General features: G+C 36.8%; 2 protein-coding genes across 3 annotated transcripts; both read left to right on the top strand.

Annotated features, from left to right (window-relative positions):
• Window positions 1-363: 363 nt before the first annotated feature.
• On the top strand, window positions 364-5,589 carry LOC107830838 (NADPH-dependent pterin aldehyde reductase-like). The gene is made up of 5 exons (XM_075217536.1): window positions 364-720; window positions 2,445-2,514; window positions 4,078-4,271; window positions 4,871-5,043; window positions 5,269-5,589. Exons 1-5 carry the CDS (start codon window positions 466-468, stop codon window positions 5,336-5,338), a joined length of 762 nt encoding a protein of 253 aa, XP_075073637.1. The 5' UTR covers window positions 364-465; the 3' UTR covers window positions 5,339-5,589.
• A 1,006-nt stretch (window positions 5,590-6,595) lies between these two features.
• LOC142161827 (NADPH-dependent pterin aldehyde reductase-like) lies at window positions 6,596-10,135 on the top strand. 2 transcript variants are annotated; one of them, XM_075217535.1, is made up of 3 exons: window positions 6,596-6,814; window positions 9,395-9,543; window positions 9,769-10,135. In XM_075217535.1, the coding sequence occupies exons 1-3, from the start codon at window positions 6,722-6,724 to the stop codon at window positions 9,788-9,790; spliced, it is 264 nt and encodes an 87-aa protein (XP_075073636.1). In that variant the 5' UTR covers window positions 6,596-6,721; the 3' UTR covers window positions 9,791-10,135. The 2 variants fall into 2 exon arrangements, 1 of the variants encoding a protein (XP_075073636.1); XR_012693499.1 differs by having other exon boundaries at window positions 6,598-9,256.
• Window positions 10,136-15,769: the final 5,634 nt, after the last annotated feature.

The following is a 15,769-nucleotide window of genomic DNA, read 5'->3' as shown; positions in this document are numbered from 1 at the left end:
TGGATATATGAGGTATAAATATTAATTATTGTAATATGCCTATATTGAAATAAAAAATTTAATCGAACCCAAAATAGTTGTATGCCTTTAATTTTTGTAATCAAATGACCCCCAAAGAGTAAAGTGCTGGCATTCTAGAGGTTGAAAGTTAAAACAAAAAAGAAGAGAGCTGGAATCCGATTTGGGGTCGTTTAGTTCGAAGATAAATTATGTTGGAATTGAGATTAATTATGTTGATATTAGCTATTATAATATTATCTTTTGACGATTAGATATATTGTATTGATTCTGAAATTGTCTATGCTTTATTCGAGGATTATTATTTTTCTCTGTGATAGACCCGATATAATTTTTAATTTGAGATAATTTATTTTAAAATAATTCTATCCAAGTATTATTTTTGCAACTGGATATAAGCAGGGAAAGGGAAGTAACTTCAATTCTGCCGCTTTCCTATCAGAAGACATGACACTACCGCCAATGCCGACGACGGCAGGAATTTCCAGTATGCGATTAGCCGGAGGAGAGATTCGGACGGTGTTAATTACAGGCGTGAGCCGAGGATTAGGCAAAGCCCTAGCCCTAGAAATGGCGAAGAGAGGCCACTGTGTCATCGGCTGCGCTCGTTCTCAGGACAAGCTCAATGCCCTCCAACCCGAGCTCGCTTCTGTTACCAATCCTCCTTCTGAGAATAAACACCTCCTCATGAACGTCGACGTGGTAATCCTTAATTTCACATTTTTCTCTTTGCCCCGCCCTTTTTGCATAAATGTATTTGCGTCCAGAATCTTCCCACGGAGTTGCATTTGTATACCTTAATTTTTTTTGTCAGTAGTTTACTTAGGAAAATTGGTTAAACAATTCAATTAGAAAGCTTACTCAAGATGGTAATTGTCTATGGATTGACATTTGTCGCCTTAAAACATGCCAAAACATTTGTGTGGCTATATAATAGCTTCTCATTAAGGTTAAATGAGAAGTTCAAAGTAATTGGTTCCAGTTATAGAAATATGTCTTTTTGGAACAGATTAATAAGGAAATATTATCACATAAGCTGGTGACAGAGAAATATTTTTTTCTTCCTCCACATCATTCCACATTTTACCTACTATTATTTTTGCTCTGCGGTTTTGTGAAACTGAAACATGAATTTGTAATGTTGTTAGTTTTGCTGCTTGTTTCGTTGTAGCTACTGTGGTATGGGTGATTGTTGTAGTTTTTCTGGAATATGGCTCCATTAATGTATTAGAAAACTCCGCAATAGTTGCAGAAATTAGAATTTGTCTATTCATCTGGATTAGGGTGTATACTATCCTGCATGTAGTTTTAGTTTAAGCAACAAGGAGGCATGAATAGAAGAAGATCGAGTCATTGAGAAGACTCAAGAAGTTTTTTTTTTCCTCTGAACTGGATATACAATAATAGCTTCAAAGCATTATTTTAACTTCTTCATCTGAACAAGACATCACGGGGAATATAGTTGGATAAATTCAAGTTCCAAAGGATGCGCAAGTGAATAGGCTGAAAATAACGGCTGGAGACTAAGGGGAGGAAAAGCTAAAAATACCAAATACTTGAGTCAAAGTGGGGTTTTGGCTGTTCTGAGTGTGGTTAGTTTATAAATAATGAGGATGAATTGAGTGAAGACTGGTAGAATGAGTTGAATAGGAGACATGGAAAATGTAAAAGCCTATGTCTCTCAGGTGGAATAGAGTGTTGCGGTTACTTATTCGATTTGACGAAAAGTTCATGGAAAATATAGTTCGATAGAAAGTAGAAACTGAGTCTCGAAGCTCAATTGAAGGCACAGATTGATTGACTCCAGAATTGGGCAAAAATGATGTGGGACAGGTAGGAACAAGTTTCTAAGAGAACAAGAATATAAATGACCCGATGTATACTGAAGATATGGAAATTCCTTTAATTTTTTATGTCCATTATCGAGGAAGGACTTTTATGGGGGTGCTCAACTCTAGAGACCCTTTTATATGTTCTCTTTTTGATGTAAATTTCTTTTTTAATTTTTTATCTAGTGTTTCCATCTGCTAGTTTTGCTAAAAAATGAGGGATAAAAGTGTCCCAACATATCAAAAAAGAAAAGAATGGCTTGTAAGACACTACGACTAATATTAAAAGCCTTGTTGGTTAAGGAGAGATAGAATACATGTTTGAAGTTCAGTACAAGATTTTCTGCACCTCCTCAATCAGTACTTTGTACCTTGTCTATATTTCTGAGTACTTGCTTTCCATATTGCTTGCATCTAAATCTCAGGTGTTTGTCATAGTTGAATGTTGCTGTGATGAATAAACATATTGGCTGACTGCAAGAATGAATATATCTGTGTTTGTATATTTATATAGTTTAATTTGTTTTCTTCACAAAATTGCTAGTCAGCCTACATGCATCCATTGACATAGTTTGTGTTTCTTCCTTGGCATTTCAGAGTTTAAATAGCAGTGTTGAAGAGTTAGCACGTGCTGTTATGGAGAAAAAGGGCGTTCCTGATATTATTGGTACTTGGTTGTATACAACCTTGCTGCTGCTGTACATTTTGTTCTTTTTATAAAGGATATAGTGATCTTAATAACTTTGCTCCCATTACCAATATTAAAGTGCAATCTTACTCCTGCCTCTCTAACAACAACATTCAATTGACTTAAATAATTATTTAATAATTCAGATGAGTTTTTCCTGAATCTTGGGATTTTTTTTTTTTTAAAATTTAAACGAAGAATATCTTGAAGGAGAAAGCATTCTGCGATGGTCCGACTAGAAATTGGAGAAAGTTTCTCTCATTAATCCTATTTAAGGCTGTTATTTCTGAGTTTCCTGTCACATCTCACAGTGATAGATGAAAGCATATTTGTCCTTGAGGATCTGAAATTAATCCTCACATACATACTAATTTAGGTACTGGACTTGATTATACATCACTAACTGATGACATCTTTACTTTGAGAATAGCCAAATTATTCTGAAGATAATCAATTTTTCTTGGCATAGATGGAGCATATTGGTTCTGGTTTCTACTTAGAGAAGAGGGTAAAACAAGTGCTTCTCATTTTACAAGTGGCTTATATTCTCTATTCATATTTCCTGAGCTGTTTCAAGACTGCACAGTGTAGCCTAGGCTTTGTGCTGTTCATCAGTATGTATTATGCCATATTGTGTCATCATTCTTTTGCCATCATTAAGCATTCGGTTCATTATTTAGTATGGTATTGTACACTCCTGCACTTAAAGTTAAATCGCAGCCTCCCGCTCTATATGCATGTACTGCTGGTTGATATGTCTGTTGACACTTGCTTTAGAAATTTGTGTTATCATTATAAGGTCTCGAGTCGAGTTGCTGGGATTGGTGAGCTAATTTCGTGTTTTATAATAAATTGAGAATTTATAAATAACTGGGGTCACTTGCAAGATTCTGATAGAGATGTAGTTGATTGATTGATTGACTGTAATTTTTTTTGGTCAAGATGGCTGTAAGTTTGTAGCATTAAAATAAAGGTAGGAAATTCAGTTGGATATTTACTCTTAACTAGGAGTGTCAATTATGTATAATGGGTCGATTTAGGTAGAAAAAAATGATTGAATCATTGAGTGGGTCAATGATCCTATTTGTTCGAAGTCTGTTCCGGTCGAAATGAGTAAGATCAAGATGGGTTGACCAGCGGCTCTTGATCCAAACCGCCCAACTCAACACTACTTTCCCATTTGTTTATGTTTTTCTAGTTTATATTGTAATGTTGAGTTGCTTAAAAATGCTTCATTGAGCAATAAAGTAAAATTATATCATTCATCAAAACCATTTGTTTGTCTTTTTCTTTTGGGTGACAGTGTGCGCAGCTCCATGTTTGTATGGGCTGGTAAGTAGCCCAAGTTGACCCAGTCTTTTCAATGGGTTAATTTGGGGTTAACTTAATTTAATCCTTGAATGGTTATGGCACTTACCCAACCTGTTGAAGTTTGCTGAATTGGCAGGTTACACTTTTATGGTTTTAAATTGACACCCTATAGTTTGTAGTGGTCTTTGTTATCTCATATTCAAAAAGACCTAAAATATGAACCTCGCTCAGTGAACAGTGCAGGAACTATTAATAGGAACAACAAACTATGGGAAGTGCCAGCTGAAGAGTTTGATTCTGTCATTGATACCAACATAAAAGGAACTGCAAATGTTCTGCGTCACTTTATTCCCCTAATGCTTGAGAAGAAGCAAGGAGTGATCATAAATATGTCTTCTTCATGGGGAAGATCTGCCGCTGCACAGGTAAAACTCAGTTTCTACTGAAATTACCAGAACTTTATCCATAAGTTCTCATAGTTTTACTCTAGTCTGTTAATCATATTGCTGATGATTTGCAAAAATGTTGGTTCTTGTATGCCAGCTGTGCATCGGATCTCATGTTTTATGTCCCTAGAGTTCCACGTCATAAATTCTTGGATCTTTTCCTTGATAACTGAGGGGTTTCAAAATATGCAAAGAGCCAATATGCTTGATGAGCTTCATTTTGCTAGGTTAATTTGGTGACAGTTGAGAACATTTGCCCTATATGACATGTAGTGACCATGCAACTCATACATTTATTCTCGGCCTTTGACAAATTTTCACTCCACCTTTTTTTTTTTTGTGTGTGTGTGTGTGTGTGTGTGGGGGGGGGGGGGGGTCTCAAAATGAGAGCCTTTAAACTGGCACTTCAAAATTTGGAAGTTAATGAGGACGGAACTTTATGCATGCGAATCATCACCAGATTAATTATTCAAATGGGTGATGAAAAAACCAATTTATTTAGATTTCCAACTAGCTTAAATAATTGCTGGGGGTTCGAGTTTGGCCAATATTGTTGTGACCTGATTGGATCTTCACAGGTGGCACCATATTGTACTTCAAAATGGGCAATAGAGGGTCTGACAAGGTCAGTTGCGAAGGAGTTGCCCCCTGGAATGGCAGCTGTTGCACTTAATCCTGGTGTCATTTACACAGACATGCTTCAGTCGTGCTTTGGCAGTTCAGCATCCCTCTACCAGACACCTGAGTCATGGTACTTTATACCTTCCACTTCACCCTCCTCTCCTCAAACTCGTCAAGAACTAAGAACTACTTACAATTTCTTTGGCTGTCTAGATGCAACTTTGACATCTTTATTCAATTGGTATTTGGGGCTTGTCTAGGAATGCTACAGTTATGTTTCAACTTACGCATTTGCTTCAAGATGAGTTTCATACTCTAGAAGTTTGCTGATGTTTAAAACTTTCTACCTTGTCAGGGCTCCAAATGCAGCTAATATGATACTGAATCTAACTGCAGCTGATAATGGGGCATCTCTTTCGGTCTGAATTTATGCAGCCGAGTGACATACTACCTTTTGTAGACAGCAGAATGACGGATATTACCAGTTTTTAACTCCAGCGATTATGATAACATCCCCCCCCCCCCCCAACCCCCCAAGAGTTGTCTTATGTTTTTGTGAGTTTAGGAGATTTGAAACAATTGGAATGCGTTGAACAACTAAGACAGAGTCAGAAGGGAGTTTAGGCTATGTAAATTTGTCTATTTGGTTGATAAAGTAGGTCCTATTTTCCGAGCATTTTTCTTGTTTTCATTGCTAATCATCTTCTAATTAAGTACAAAGGCAAATTTTTTAAAAATACGAGTTAATTCTAAACAAAAATTAGTAAAATCAATCCTTGAGAACCGAAAAAAGAAAAGCTATATTGAGATGTTTAAGTCTTGAATGCGTAATAGCATAGTATAGCCAGTTTTCGGACTGGTCATTCAAAAATAGCTAGCGTTTACGAAGTCAATGAAAAATAGTCACTATTTTGCTGCAACAGAGACCGGTCCAGCATAATATACTGGAGTTCGGTGTACCTGTGTATGAACTCCAGCATATTATGCTGGACCGGTATACTTTGCTGACTCCAGTATAATATACTAGAGACTGGAGCACCGGTGCTCCAAACTCCAGTATATTATACTGGACAATTATACTTGCTGGAACTCCAGTATATTATGCTGGAGTTCCAGTGTACTTATGCTGGAACTTCGTCATATTATGCTGGAGCATACTTATCCTGGGCTGGAACTCCAGTATAATATACTGGTGTATTTTCTGGGTTTTGAACAATGTTTTCGCTTAGATTTATCATTACACAAAAAAGTGATTAAATTTCGATTACTTTTGAAACTGGGCTGCTTTTGAACGACCAGTTGTAAATCTGACTATTTTTGAATTTCTCCCTAATTTTTTCGGTGTAGTCGTGTATAAAAGAAGAAGCAACCTTCGTTCTCCTTAATCATTACTCTCCAAAATTAAAGGTTTATTCTTTTTTTTCCCCGAAATTTCCGACAATAATAACAACATAAAAATAAAACAATTTAAAGAAAAATGGACGGTCAGAAATCGATGTTTACTGTTTATGTTCACATCATTCAAAAATTCAAATTCGTTAAATTACTCAACTATTAAACTTTGATATGAGAAACTAAACTTTCAATTATTAAATTATTATTAGTAATATAGCAATAAATAAGTCAAATAAATATTTTAAGCTGCGAATCAAGTATTATGTTTGAGCTTAGTTATTTTTATCCGGTTTCTACTTTTACGTTTATGTGGCTTTGACCTCCTTATATATAACAACGGTTTTCTTCATTCAATTTCTGGATTGTGCACCCCGCCGGCCCCTTTCCCTCCCTCTCTTCCTTTCTCCAACACTATGGCTGAAGTTGTAAAGGTGGTGGAAGAAGTAACAGCTGAATCAAAAAAATTGACGACCAAACTGTTATCTCTAAACGAAGACGAAAGTCTGGTACAACGTGAACTTCTCAATCCCTTGAAATTCTCTCTAAAAGCCGTAGCTCTTTTCTTTGCGATGAATTATTTTTTCTGTGTTTGCCCTAACTTCAAACAAAACTTTACAATGTCCCGTATTTTACTTTACTGTGGTGAGTGGTTTGGTCCAAGTAAGCGGGACTTTTGTTTGCTGCTATTTGGCCTTTAGGAAAATAAAATTTGTGAAAGAAATTGAGGTGAAATGTCTAGCTGAAAAGCTATCAGCTTTCGGGGATGAAATTAATGCTGAGATACTTAAGTTAAGCGGGCTGGAGCAGGAAATGAATGCTGATACAAGGAAGAAAGTGGAGAAGGTCAGAGAGAATCTCGATATGATGGAGAAGAGGGTGGCGCAAATGCCAATTTCTGCATCTGTTCCTATTTACTATCAGTTCTTCATAGTTTTTTTCGCATTTAAATCTCTTGTGGTTGCCGCCTTTTTATCAGGTGTCACCCACGCAGTTTTTTGCTCCAAATGAGCTAATGAACAACCCTGCCAAGTAACTAGCTTCGTAACTTCAGTGTGTAGTTGATCTGACTAGTAGCTGTAAGTAGTTATTGTGTTTAGTGACTGTGTAGTTAGCCAATTGACTAGTATTTAGTGCTTTGTGTGTAGTTAGCCAACTATCTGGTATCCGTTAGCACTTTGTAGTGATTTTGTAATGACTAGCTTTATCTGTTACCTTTTACAGTTCAGTTTATTCAAAACCTTTCTATAGCTTGTTTCGTGCTTAAAAGTTTTCTTTTCAATTCTGTTTTTTCATATATTTTATAGCAATTCTAAAATGCCAGTGACTGCGTCATGGATTTGGCAAGTATTATGGGTTGGAAAACTGATGTTTATCCCTCGGTTTATATGGGGCTTCCTTTAGGGGCCAAATATAGTAATTAGGGGGGTGTGGCAAGGTGTGATGGTGTTATGAATGGAAATAACATCTTGGAGGATGAATTAGGAAATTTAGCAAGTTATGTGTTAGACCCGGGTTAGAGAATGTTTAAATAGCAATAGGTTAGTAAAACAAAGCAGACGATTGTATTGTGAAGTTCTTTTCCCCTTCTCTGAGTCTGTCTTCTCACCCCCTTTCTATTTCTGTATTTCTGTGTCCTCTCCATATCAAACGGTCTTCATTACTGGTTAGGCTTACCGATATAGGTAGTATACTGAAGAATTCAGGTACCTCATTTAGCTCCCAGTCATTAATGTCTCTTCTGAGTTTTATATTCCAGCTATTATCTTCCCAGCATTGTGCTACAGTGAATTCTTTGTCGAGTACCAATCTGTATATTACAGGGAAAAGTTCTCTGAGAGGTAGATGACCCAACCATTTATCTTGCCAAAAGGAAATCTTCCTTCCATTACCTGTCTTGAAATCAATATGCTGTGAGAAAACTGGCCACAAGGAGTCTATGTTCCTCCAGATACTAATTCCTTGTGAAGAGGGATCTCTGTTGGTGTACCATACATTCAAAAGACCAAATTTCTCTCCTCCACAGAGTGTCGGCTTCTGCACTAAATCTCCAAAGCCACTTCAATTAAAGGCTTCTGTTCTGTATCCTTAAGGTCTTAATGCCCAAACCTCCTTGTTCCTTAGTTGCAGTGACAGTGCTCCATTTGACAAGATTAATCCGTTTGTTTTCTTTATTTCCCTGCCATAAAAATTCCCTCCTTAGCTTGTCTATTTTCTTCTCCACTTTGGATGACATGAGAAATAAGGACATAGTATATGTGGGAATTGAATCCAATACACTGTTAATTAATATTAATCTTCCCCCAAAAGAAAGGTATTGTTTCTTCCAGTTAGCCAATCTTTTTTCACATCTATCCACCACTCCTTGCCAGATAAATTCAGATTTTGCTTTTGCCCGCAGAGGCAATCCTAGGTAACTTGTAGGAAGAAACTCTGTTTGGCACCCTAAAACTGCAACAACACTATGCAAATCTTGAACTGTGTTCACTGGAATTATTCTGCACTTCACATGAAGTCCTGAAACTCCTTCAAACACACATAGAATCAGTCTCAAATATCTCAATTGATTCACCTCTGGTTCACAAAAAATAAGGGAGTCATCAGCATAGAGAAGATGCGAAATAGAGAGGCCCTGGTCCTGTCTGCATTTCACCCTGAAACCACTGATTCAGCTTTCAGAACTGCAAAATTGATCATATTACTAAGTCCTTCCATTACCAACAAGAATAAGAAAGGAGAAATAGGATCTCTTTGTCTAAGGCCTCGTTGGGAAGCGAAGAAACCCTGTGGTGAACCATTTATAAGTACAGAGAACCTTACTGTACTGATACAATGCCAAATCCAATTCAACCACTTCCGGTCAAAGCCTAAATCTTTGAGGACCTTCAGCAAGAAATTCCAGTTCACATGATCGTATGCATTCTCAATATCAAGTTTGCACATTATACCTGGTATCTTCTCTCTTAGCCTAGTGTCGAGACATTCATTAGCGATTAAAGATGCATCCATGATTTGCCTCCCTTTCAAGAATGCCATTTGTTTACTTGACACAAATTTAGGCATAACCTTTTTAACCTCTCGGTAAACAGGTGACACCATATTGTACTTCAAGGTCAGCTGCGAAGGAGTTGCCTCCTGGAATGGCAGCTGTTGCACTTAATGCTGGTGTCATTTACACGGACATGCTTCAGTCGTGCTTTGGCAATTCAACATCCCTCTACCAGACACCTGAGTCATGGTACTTAATACCTTCCACTTCACCTCTTCTCCTACTCTTCAAGAATTAAGAACTACTTACATACGATTTCTTTGGCTGTCTGGATGCAACCTTGACATCTTTATTCAGTTGGTATTTGGGGCTTGTCTAGGAATGCTATAGTTATGTTTCAAGTTATGCATTTGCTTCAAAATGAGTTTCATACTCTAGAAGTTTGCTGATGCTTAAATCTTTCTACCTTGTCAGGGCTCCAAGGCAGCTAATATGATACTGAATCTAACTGCGGCTGATAATGGGGCGTCTCTGTCGGTGTAAATTTATGCAGCTGAGTGACATACCACCTTTTGTAGGCAGCAGAATGCCGGATACTACCAGTGACATACCACCTTTTGTACCAGTTTTTGGATCCATTGAGTATGATATCAGTTTTGTCTCCAGAGGGCCAAAGTTTTCTTATGATTTTGTGAGTTTAGGAGATTTGAAACGTTTGGAATGTTTTGAAATTTGAGCAACTAAGATAGTCAGAAAGGAGTTTAGGCTTGCGTAAATTTTGTTTCTATGTTGGCAAAATGGCCTCCGGGCCACCTAAATTGCACCGGATCTTATAAGTAAACACCTCCGCCTTCTGACTATGCTTATGTGGCAGTAGCACAACTCACGTGGTCAAAGTGCGTGCCAATCATGCAGACAAAGTGCGTCGTTCGAATTACTCTATTTAAAAATGTAAAGGAGAAAGTAAATAAAAGACAACAAATAATAATAATAAAAAATCCTAAATCCCTACCATATCCCTTTCTTATCTTCTTCCTTACCCCTCCCCTCCTCCACCCCCCCGCCCAAAAAAAAAAAAAAAAAAAATACCTTTTCTTTCTCCCTACAGTTTCTTCCTGTTCCCCCATCTCCATCTCCTTTCTCTTCATTGCAGCTTTAAATGATCCCTTGGCCAGCCTCTATTTCTTTGCAAAATAATCATTTTGGCATTGGTCTATCTCATTTTTCCGGTTGACGACAAATGTGTGGTGGTAACAGTATTTCTGGTGATCTTCTTTGGCCGATTGGAACGAAGAAATTGCTTGAAACTTTCAGGGATGGGAAGTAATAGGTGCTTAAGGAGGTTTGTTAATTTTGATTTTGATGAGTGTCGTCGAGATTTCATTTTTTTCGAGGAAAACTTTATCGGAATGGTTTTGATATTTTTTTTTAGAAAGATCTTATGATTTTTTGGACTACTTTCTTGACTGAGGTTTGGTTAAAATATGTCGCAGGATATCAATGGATCATATTTGAACTTTTATCATTGAAAATGGTGGTTGGGCAAGGGAAGATTTTGGCGGAACAATGATGAAGAACAAAGGAAAAAGCAAAAAGAATTAAAATTTTGATAAGTTGGTTTTAAAAAAAATGGGACCCACAAATTACAAATGTCAAATAATAAATTGACACACTATGAGGGAGGAGTTTATTATAAGTAACTTTATCGAGTTGACGTGCTAAAATGGGAAAATCAGAAGTTTATATATACCGGATTTAAAATTTGATGCAGTTTTAGGTGGCCCGGAGGCCTTTTTGCATTCTTGTTTGATAAAGTAGTTCATATTTTCCGAGCATTTTTTTTTGTTTTCATTTGTTAAACAGATAAGATCAATTCAAGCAATTTGTTTGACGAATCATTCTCTGATCAATATTTGAAACCTTGTACTTCTGATATTTCTGCAAATTTTCTTTTTAGACAGACGAGTTAATTCTGTAAAAAATTTAGTAAAATCAATCCCTGAGAAACAAAACAAAAAAATAGCAGTTATATTGAGATGTTAAAGTCTTGAATGCGCATTTCTTTTCTTAATTTCATGATGTGATTACTTTCTTTAATTAAAGGCTTATCCCCCAAACCTCAAAAAAAAAACTGATGATAATAATATTAACCTGAAAATAAAATAATTTAAAGAAAATCGTTAAATTACTCAAATATCAAACGAGAAATAAACATTATAAGCTCCTAATCTTTGTTATTTTATATGACGTGGTCTTAGCCAGCTATATATGTAACGACGAATTGCTTGCTCCTGTTATTCCATAGTGTTCCAATTCTCTTGGGCGGTTCCCTTCTCTCTTCACCCACCCTAAAACTCTCTCCCGAAAAATTACTTACTATGGCTGAGGTTATGAAGAAGATTGTGGAAGAAGTACAAGCTGAATCGAGGAATTTGAAGGAAAAACTGGACTCTCTACGCAAAGACGAACGTCGGGTACAACGTGAACTTGACAATTCCTTGTATTTCTCTTTAAAATCGCTTGGGTTGTCCTTCGCAATGATTGTTGTTCTGGTGCTTGCGTTTTCAAACAAAACTCTAGAATTAGAATGTCCCTTGTTTTACTTGACTGGTTTAGTCCTAATGAGCTTGTCAGCTTTTTGCTGCTATCTCGCATTGATGAAAGTGAAATTTCTCAAAGAAGGTGAGGTGATGGATCAAGTTGAAACCCGATCATCTCTCCGGGATGAAATTAAAGCTGAGATGGTTAAGGTGAGGGGGCTGAAGCAGAGATTGGATGCTGATACATTGGAGATATTGGAGAAGCATCTTCATATAATGGACGAGAGGCTGAAAGGAAAGTCCATTTGTGCATTATCTGCTAGGTGCATCCAGTTCCTTATAGTTTATCTGGAATTTTATTCACTTGGGGTCTGCTGTGTGATTTTGTGGTGCCTCCCAAATGATTTTTGCGCCAAGTGAGTGAATGAAGACGACTCTGTCAAGTATAGTGATTGTGTTTTGTGACTCTGTAGTTAGCCAATCGACTAGTATTGTTCTGATTGTGTTTAGTGACTATCTCTATGTCTAGTTAGCCAAGTGACTAGTAAATCTGGTAGTACTTTGTAGTGATTGTGTAGTGAATAGCTTTGCCTGTTGCTTTTTAGTGTTCAGTTCATTTTAAAAACTCTGTAGCTTGTTATGTAGTGATCGTGTAGTGAATGGCTTTGCCTGTTACTTTTTAGTGTTCAGGTCATTTTAAAAACTCTGTAGCTTGTTTAGCAATTACAGTTTCCTTTTCAATTCTGTTTCTTATATTCTTATAGCAATTCTTGAATGGTTTGTCTGTATTAATTCTATCAATGCCAATGACTGCATCATGGATTTGGCAAGTATTATGGTTTATCTGGGGCTTCGTTTAGGGACAAATATAATAATCAGAGGTGTGTGGCAAGGTGATTGATAAATGTGATAGGAAGCTGGCAGGTTGGAAGAAACAGTTTCAATCTTTTGGTGGTAGACTTCCACCGGTGAGTAGTGTTTTGGATGGGATGCCGACTTATCTGATTCGCTTGTTCCGATTCCCAATAAAGTTGAAACGAGGATAAATTCTTTAAGGAGCAAGCTTTTTTGGGAAGGAAGTGGTGATAGGAGAAAATTTTCTTATGGTGAAATGGCAAACAGTACTGGTGGAGGAAAAAGGAGGGGGACTGGGGGTTAAAAATCTAAAGATGCATAACAAGTTCTTCAAGTGCTTATGAATGTTAAAGGGTAATGGTTGGGAGTTATGGAAGGAGGTGGTTAACGTCAAATATGGCAAAGATGAAATTGGTGCCCCTATCCTGTGTTAATACCTAACGGATTAGCAATTTGGAACCAAATATGCGGATTATGGAATGAATTTCAGCAGTCTATCATCCTAATAGTTGGAAGTGGTGTTAAAATTAAATTTTGGACTGATATGTGGTGTGAGCACGTGATTTTTGCCTTATATATGAATAATTCCCAAAAATTCCAACAAAATAATTTATTTATTTATTTTTACAATTTTTTGTGCATTTTGATATCATTTTCTGATAATGGTTGCCTTTTATTTGTGCATGTTAATTCATATAAAATACAAAAAAATGCATTTGCATTTAGAATACAAAATAGCTCACTTCCGCATTTTAATTGTTTTAATCATAAATTTGGCGTAAAATAGGTTTTAAATAGTTTTAGAATTTAATTAGTCTGGTTTTGAAATATATTAGGACTTTACTTTAATTGTTACAATTTTATAAAATCAGAAAAAATAAATACAAAATTACAAAGTGGAAGATAAAATACAAGAATAGATAAAAGAAATAAAAGAAAAGAAGAAAACAAGAAAGAACAAAATTGGGCTCATCTCAATTTAACCCAAATCCTATACCCAGCTAGTGCCCAATTCGGACCAGCCCAAATCACCCCTCCTTTCCCACGACCCAGGCCCAATCCCTTACCCGGTCCTCCTCCCAGTCGATGAAACGACATCGTTTCCCCAGCCCTCAATCACGACCGTTGGATCTCATCAATCCAACGGTCCGGATCTAACTAGGATGTATATAAGTGTCCGAAATGCCCCCTCCTACCCCATTTGTATCGTCTCCTTCACCCTCCAAACCCTAATCCACGCCGCCCCAAATCCCTCGCCGGCGGTGAACGTCAACTACACCAACGGTCACCTAATTAACACCATCAACTCCCCTCTTCCACCTCTTTCCAGTCCTGTATTTGCTTTTCCTCGAATCCGGCCAGAACTCGTCGAATATCGATTTTAATTTTCCGGCCAGTTCGCAAGTTTGTCCAAACCCGTCCAAAATCATACCACACAATCCCGAGACTTCCATCAACCCAAATCCATGACTGTTTTCTTTCGAATCCTGTTAAAGTAGCTCGGACTTCAAATCTAAAAATTTTCGGTCAAAACCCTAACACAAAATCTTGTGATTTTGGACTGTACTATCCTTAACCATGTGTTTATTGTGAAAACACATGGTTAGGGATGTTACGAGTCAAAAATCTGGAAAGATTCGGATGATAGCAATCGACCGAAATTTCTCGTGCTTCAGTGAGCTTTCTTGTTTCCTTTTTACTTGCATAGTTACAGTTTTAGTTATAAGTTTTGATTTCATTAAGGTGTTCTGTTAATTTTACAATTTTGTTTTGTGTGTATTAGTATAGTTTAAATCTTCTTTGTTCCTTGCTCCTTGATTAGTAAAGTATCTTCGCATTTGTAATTTAGATTGAGGCATGCGTCGTTTATTAGTTAATCACAATTTCAATTGTAGAATCGGCATAATTAATTAGTTTGGATTCAGTACCATTTTTTTTTCCATTAATATTGATTGATCCTGTTTTTTTTTTTTTAAGTTGTTTGGGTTTGGGTGATTGAACAATTGGATTGGTTAGTTCAATTGGTTAATTTCTGACTTCTAATTAAGCAGTCCTAGTTAGTTTTGAATTAATTTAGGGGATTGGTTATAGCTGTTGAGAATATAGGTAGAATCAGTGATTTGGAGAAGCTTTCAGGGGTAGTTTAGGCATGGAAAATGGCAGTTTCTTTGGGAATAGTAATTTCAAAATAGGGGTAAGGGTAGTATAGGCAGTTTAGGGGTAGAAGAGTATCCTAGGGCCTTCTAGAAAGGTATTTTAGTGTAGATTTCAGCCAGCTTAGGATATTAGCTTGGGAAACAAGTCAAGAAATGAGGGACTAAACTGAAAATAGGGGAGGGACTAAAAAGAAAACCAAAAATCTGATTAACCCTCTTGGATCACCTATAAAAGGGGGGAAGTGCCTTGAGGAAGAGGAGAATTTTTCAGCCCTAAAGAATTCCACTAAACATGTTCTTCAGTTCCCAGATCTGAAATTCTATTAGCTGAATTACAACACTTTTCCTGGTTTAATTTCGAGTGGTTTCTAAGATCAAACAAGTAAAATTTGGAATCATTTATCTAGGATTTTAATGGTTGGTATGCCTGAGTGTGTTTTGGGTTGATTATTTGAGTTTGCTCTGCATTTCAACTCATTTCTGCTAAACTGTTGAATCTGGGTGGACTGAAATGTTCCTTCACTGACTGTGACTGGGTTATTACCTTAGTTTCTGAGCTGCTGAGCTGTTACTGCTGCTAACCTCCCCTTCTCTATTTACATTCCAATTTCCAGGTACACTTTCAAAATCACTTCGATGTAATCACAATTTGGGATGAAATGCAATCACCTTGGTCAACCTGTGCTCGTTGGATGTATATAGCTGTAATCAGTTGATTGATAAATGATTATATATATTTGATTCGTTTGGATTGAACTGTATTAAGGATGGTTAATTCAAACCATTTCTAGACTGTTCAGACTGTTGCATTCCATGTTTATGTAGTTGTAGCTTTCAGTTTTGTTTAAGCTTAGCAGTCTGTTGAAGTTAAATTTGAAAAGTTACAATTGATTTCGAGTTCAATACACGTGATTGGTTTCAATT

This window comes from Nicotiana tabacum, chromosome 7 (assembly GCF_000715075.1).
Source record: "Nicotiana tabacum cultivar K326 chromosome 7, ASM71507v2, whole genome shotgun sequence".
Classification (NCBI taxonomy): Eukaryota; Viridiplantae; Streptophyta; class Magnoliopsida; order Solanales; family Solanaceae; genus Nicotiana; species Nicotiana tabacum.
This window is presented reverse-complemented; position numbering and strand designations above follow the sequence as displayed.

Excerpts from the sequence above, each read along its gene's own strand:
- LOC107830838 (XM_075217536.1), top strand. The coding sequence starts at position 466 with ATGACACTACCGCCAATGCCGACGACGGCAGGAATTTCCAGTATGCGA. Across the intron at positions 721-2,444 it reads TCCTCATGAACGTCGACGTG|AGTTTAAATAGCAGTGTTGA; the intron begins GTAATCCTTAAT and ends TTGGCATTTCAG. Across the intron at positions 4,272-4,870 it reads GAAGATCTGCCGCTGCACAG|GTGGCACCATATTGTACTTC; the intron begins GTAAAACTCAGT and ends GGATCTTCACAG.
- LOC142161827 (XM_075217535.1), top strand. The coding sequence starts at position 6,722 with ATGGCTGAAGTTGTAAAGGTGGTGGAAGAAGTAACAGCTGAATCAAAA. Across the intron at positions 6,815-9,394 it reads TAAACGAAGACGAAAGTCTG|GTGACACCATATTGTACTTC; the intron begins GTACAACGTGAA and ends CTCGGTAAACAG. Across the intron at positions 9,544-9,768 it reads TACCAGACACCTGAGTCATG|GGCTCCAAGGCAGCTAATAT; the intron begins GTACTTAATACC and ends CTACCTTGTCAG.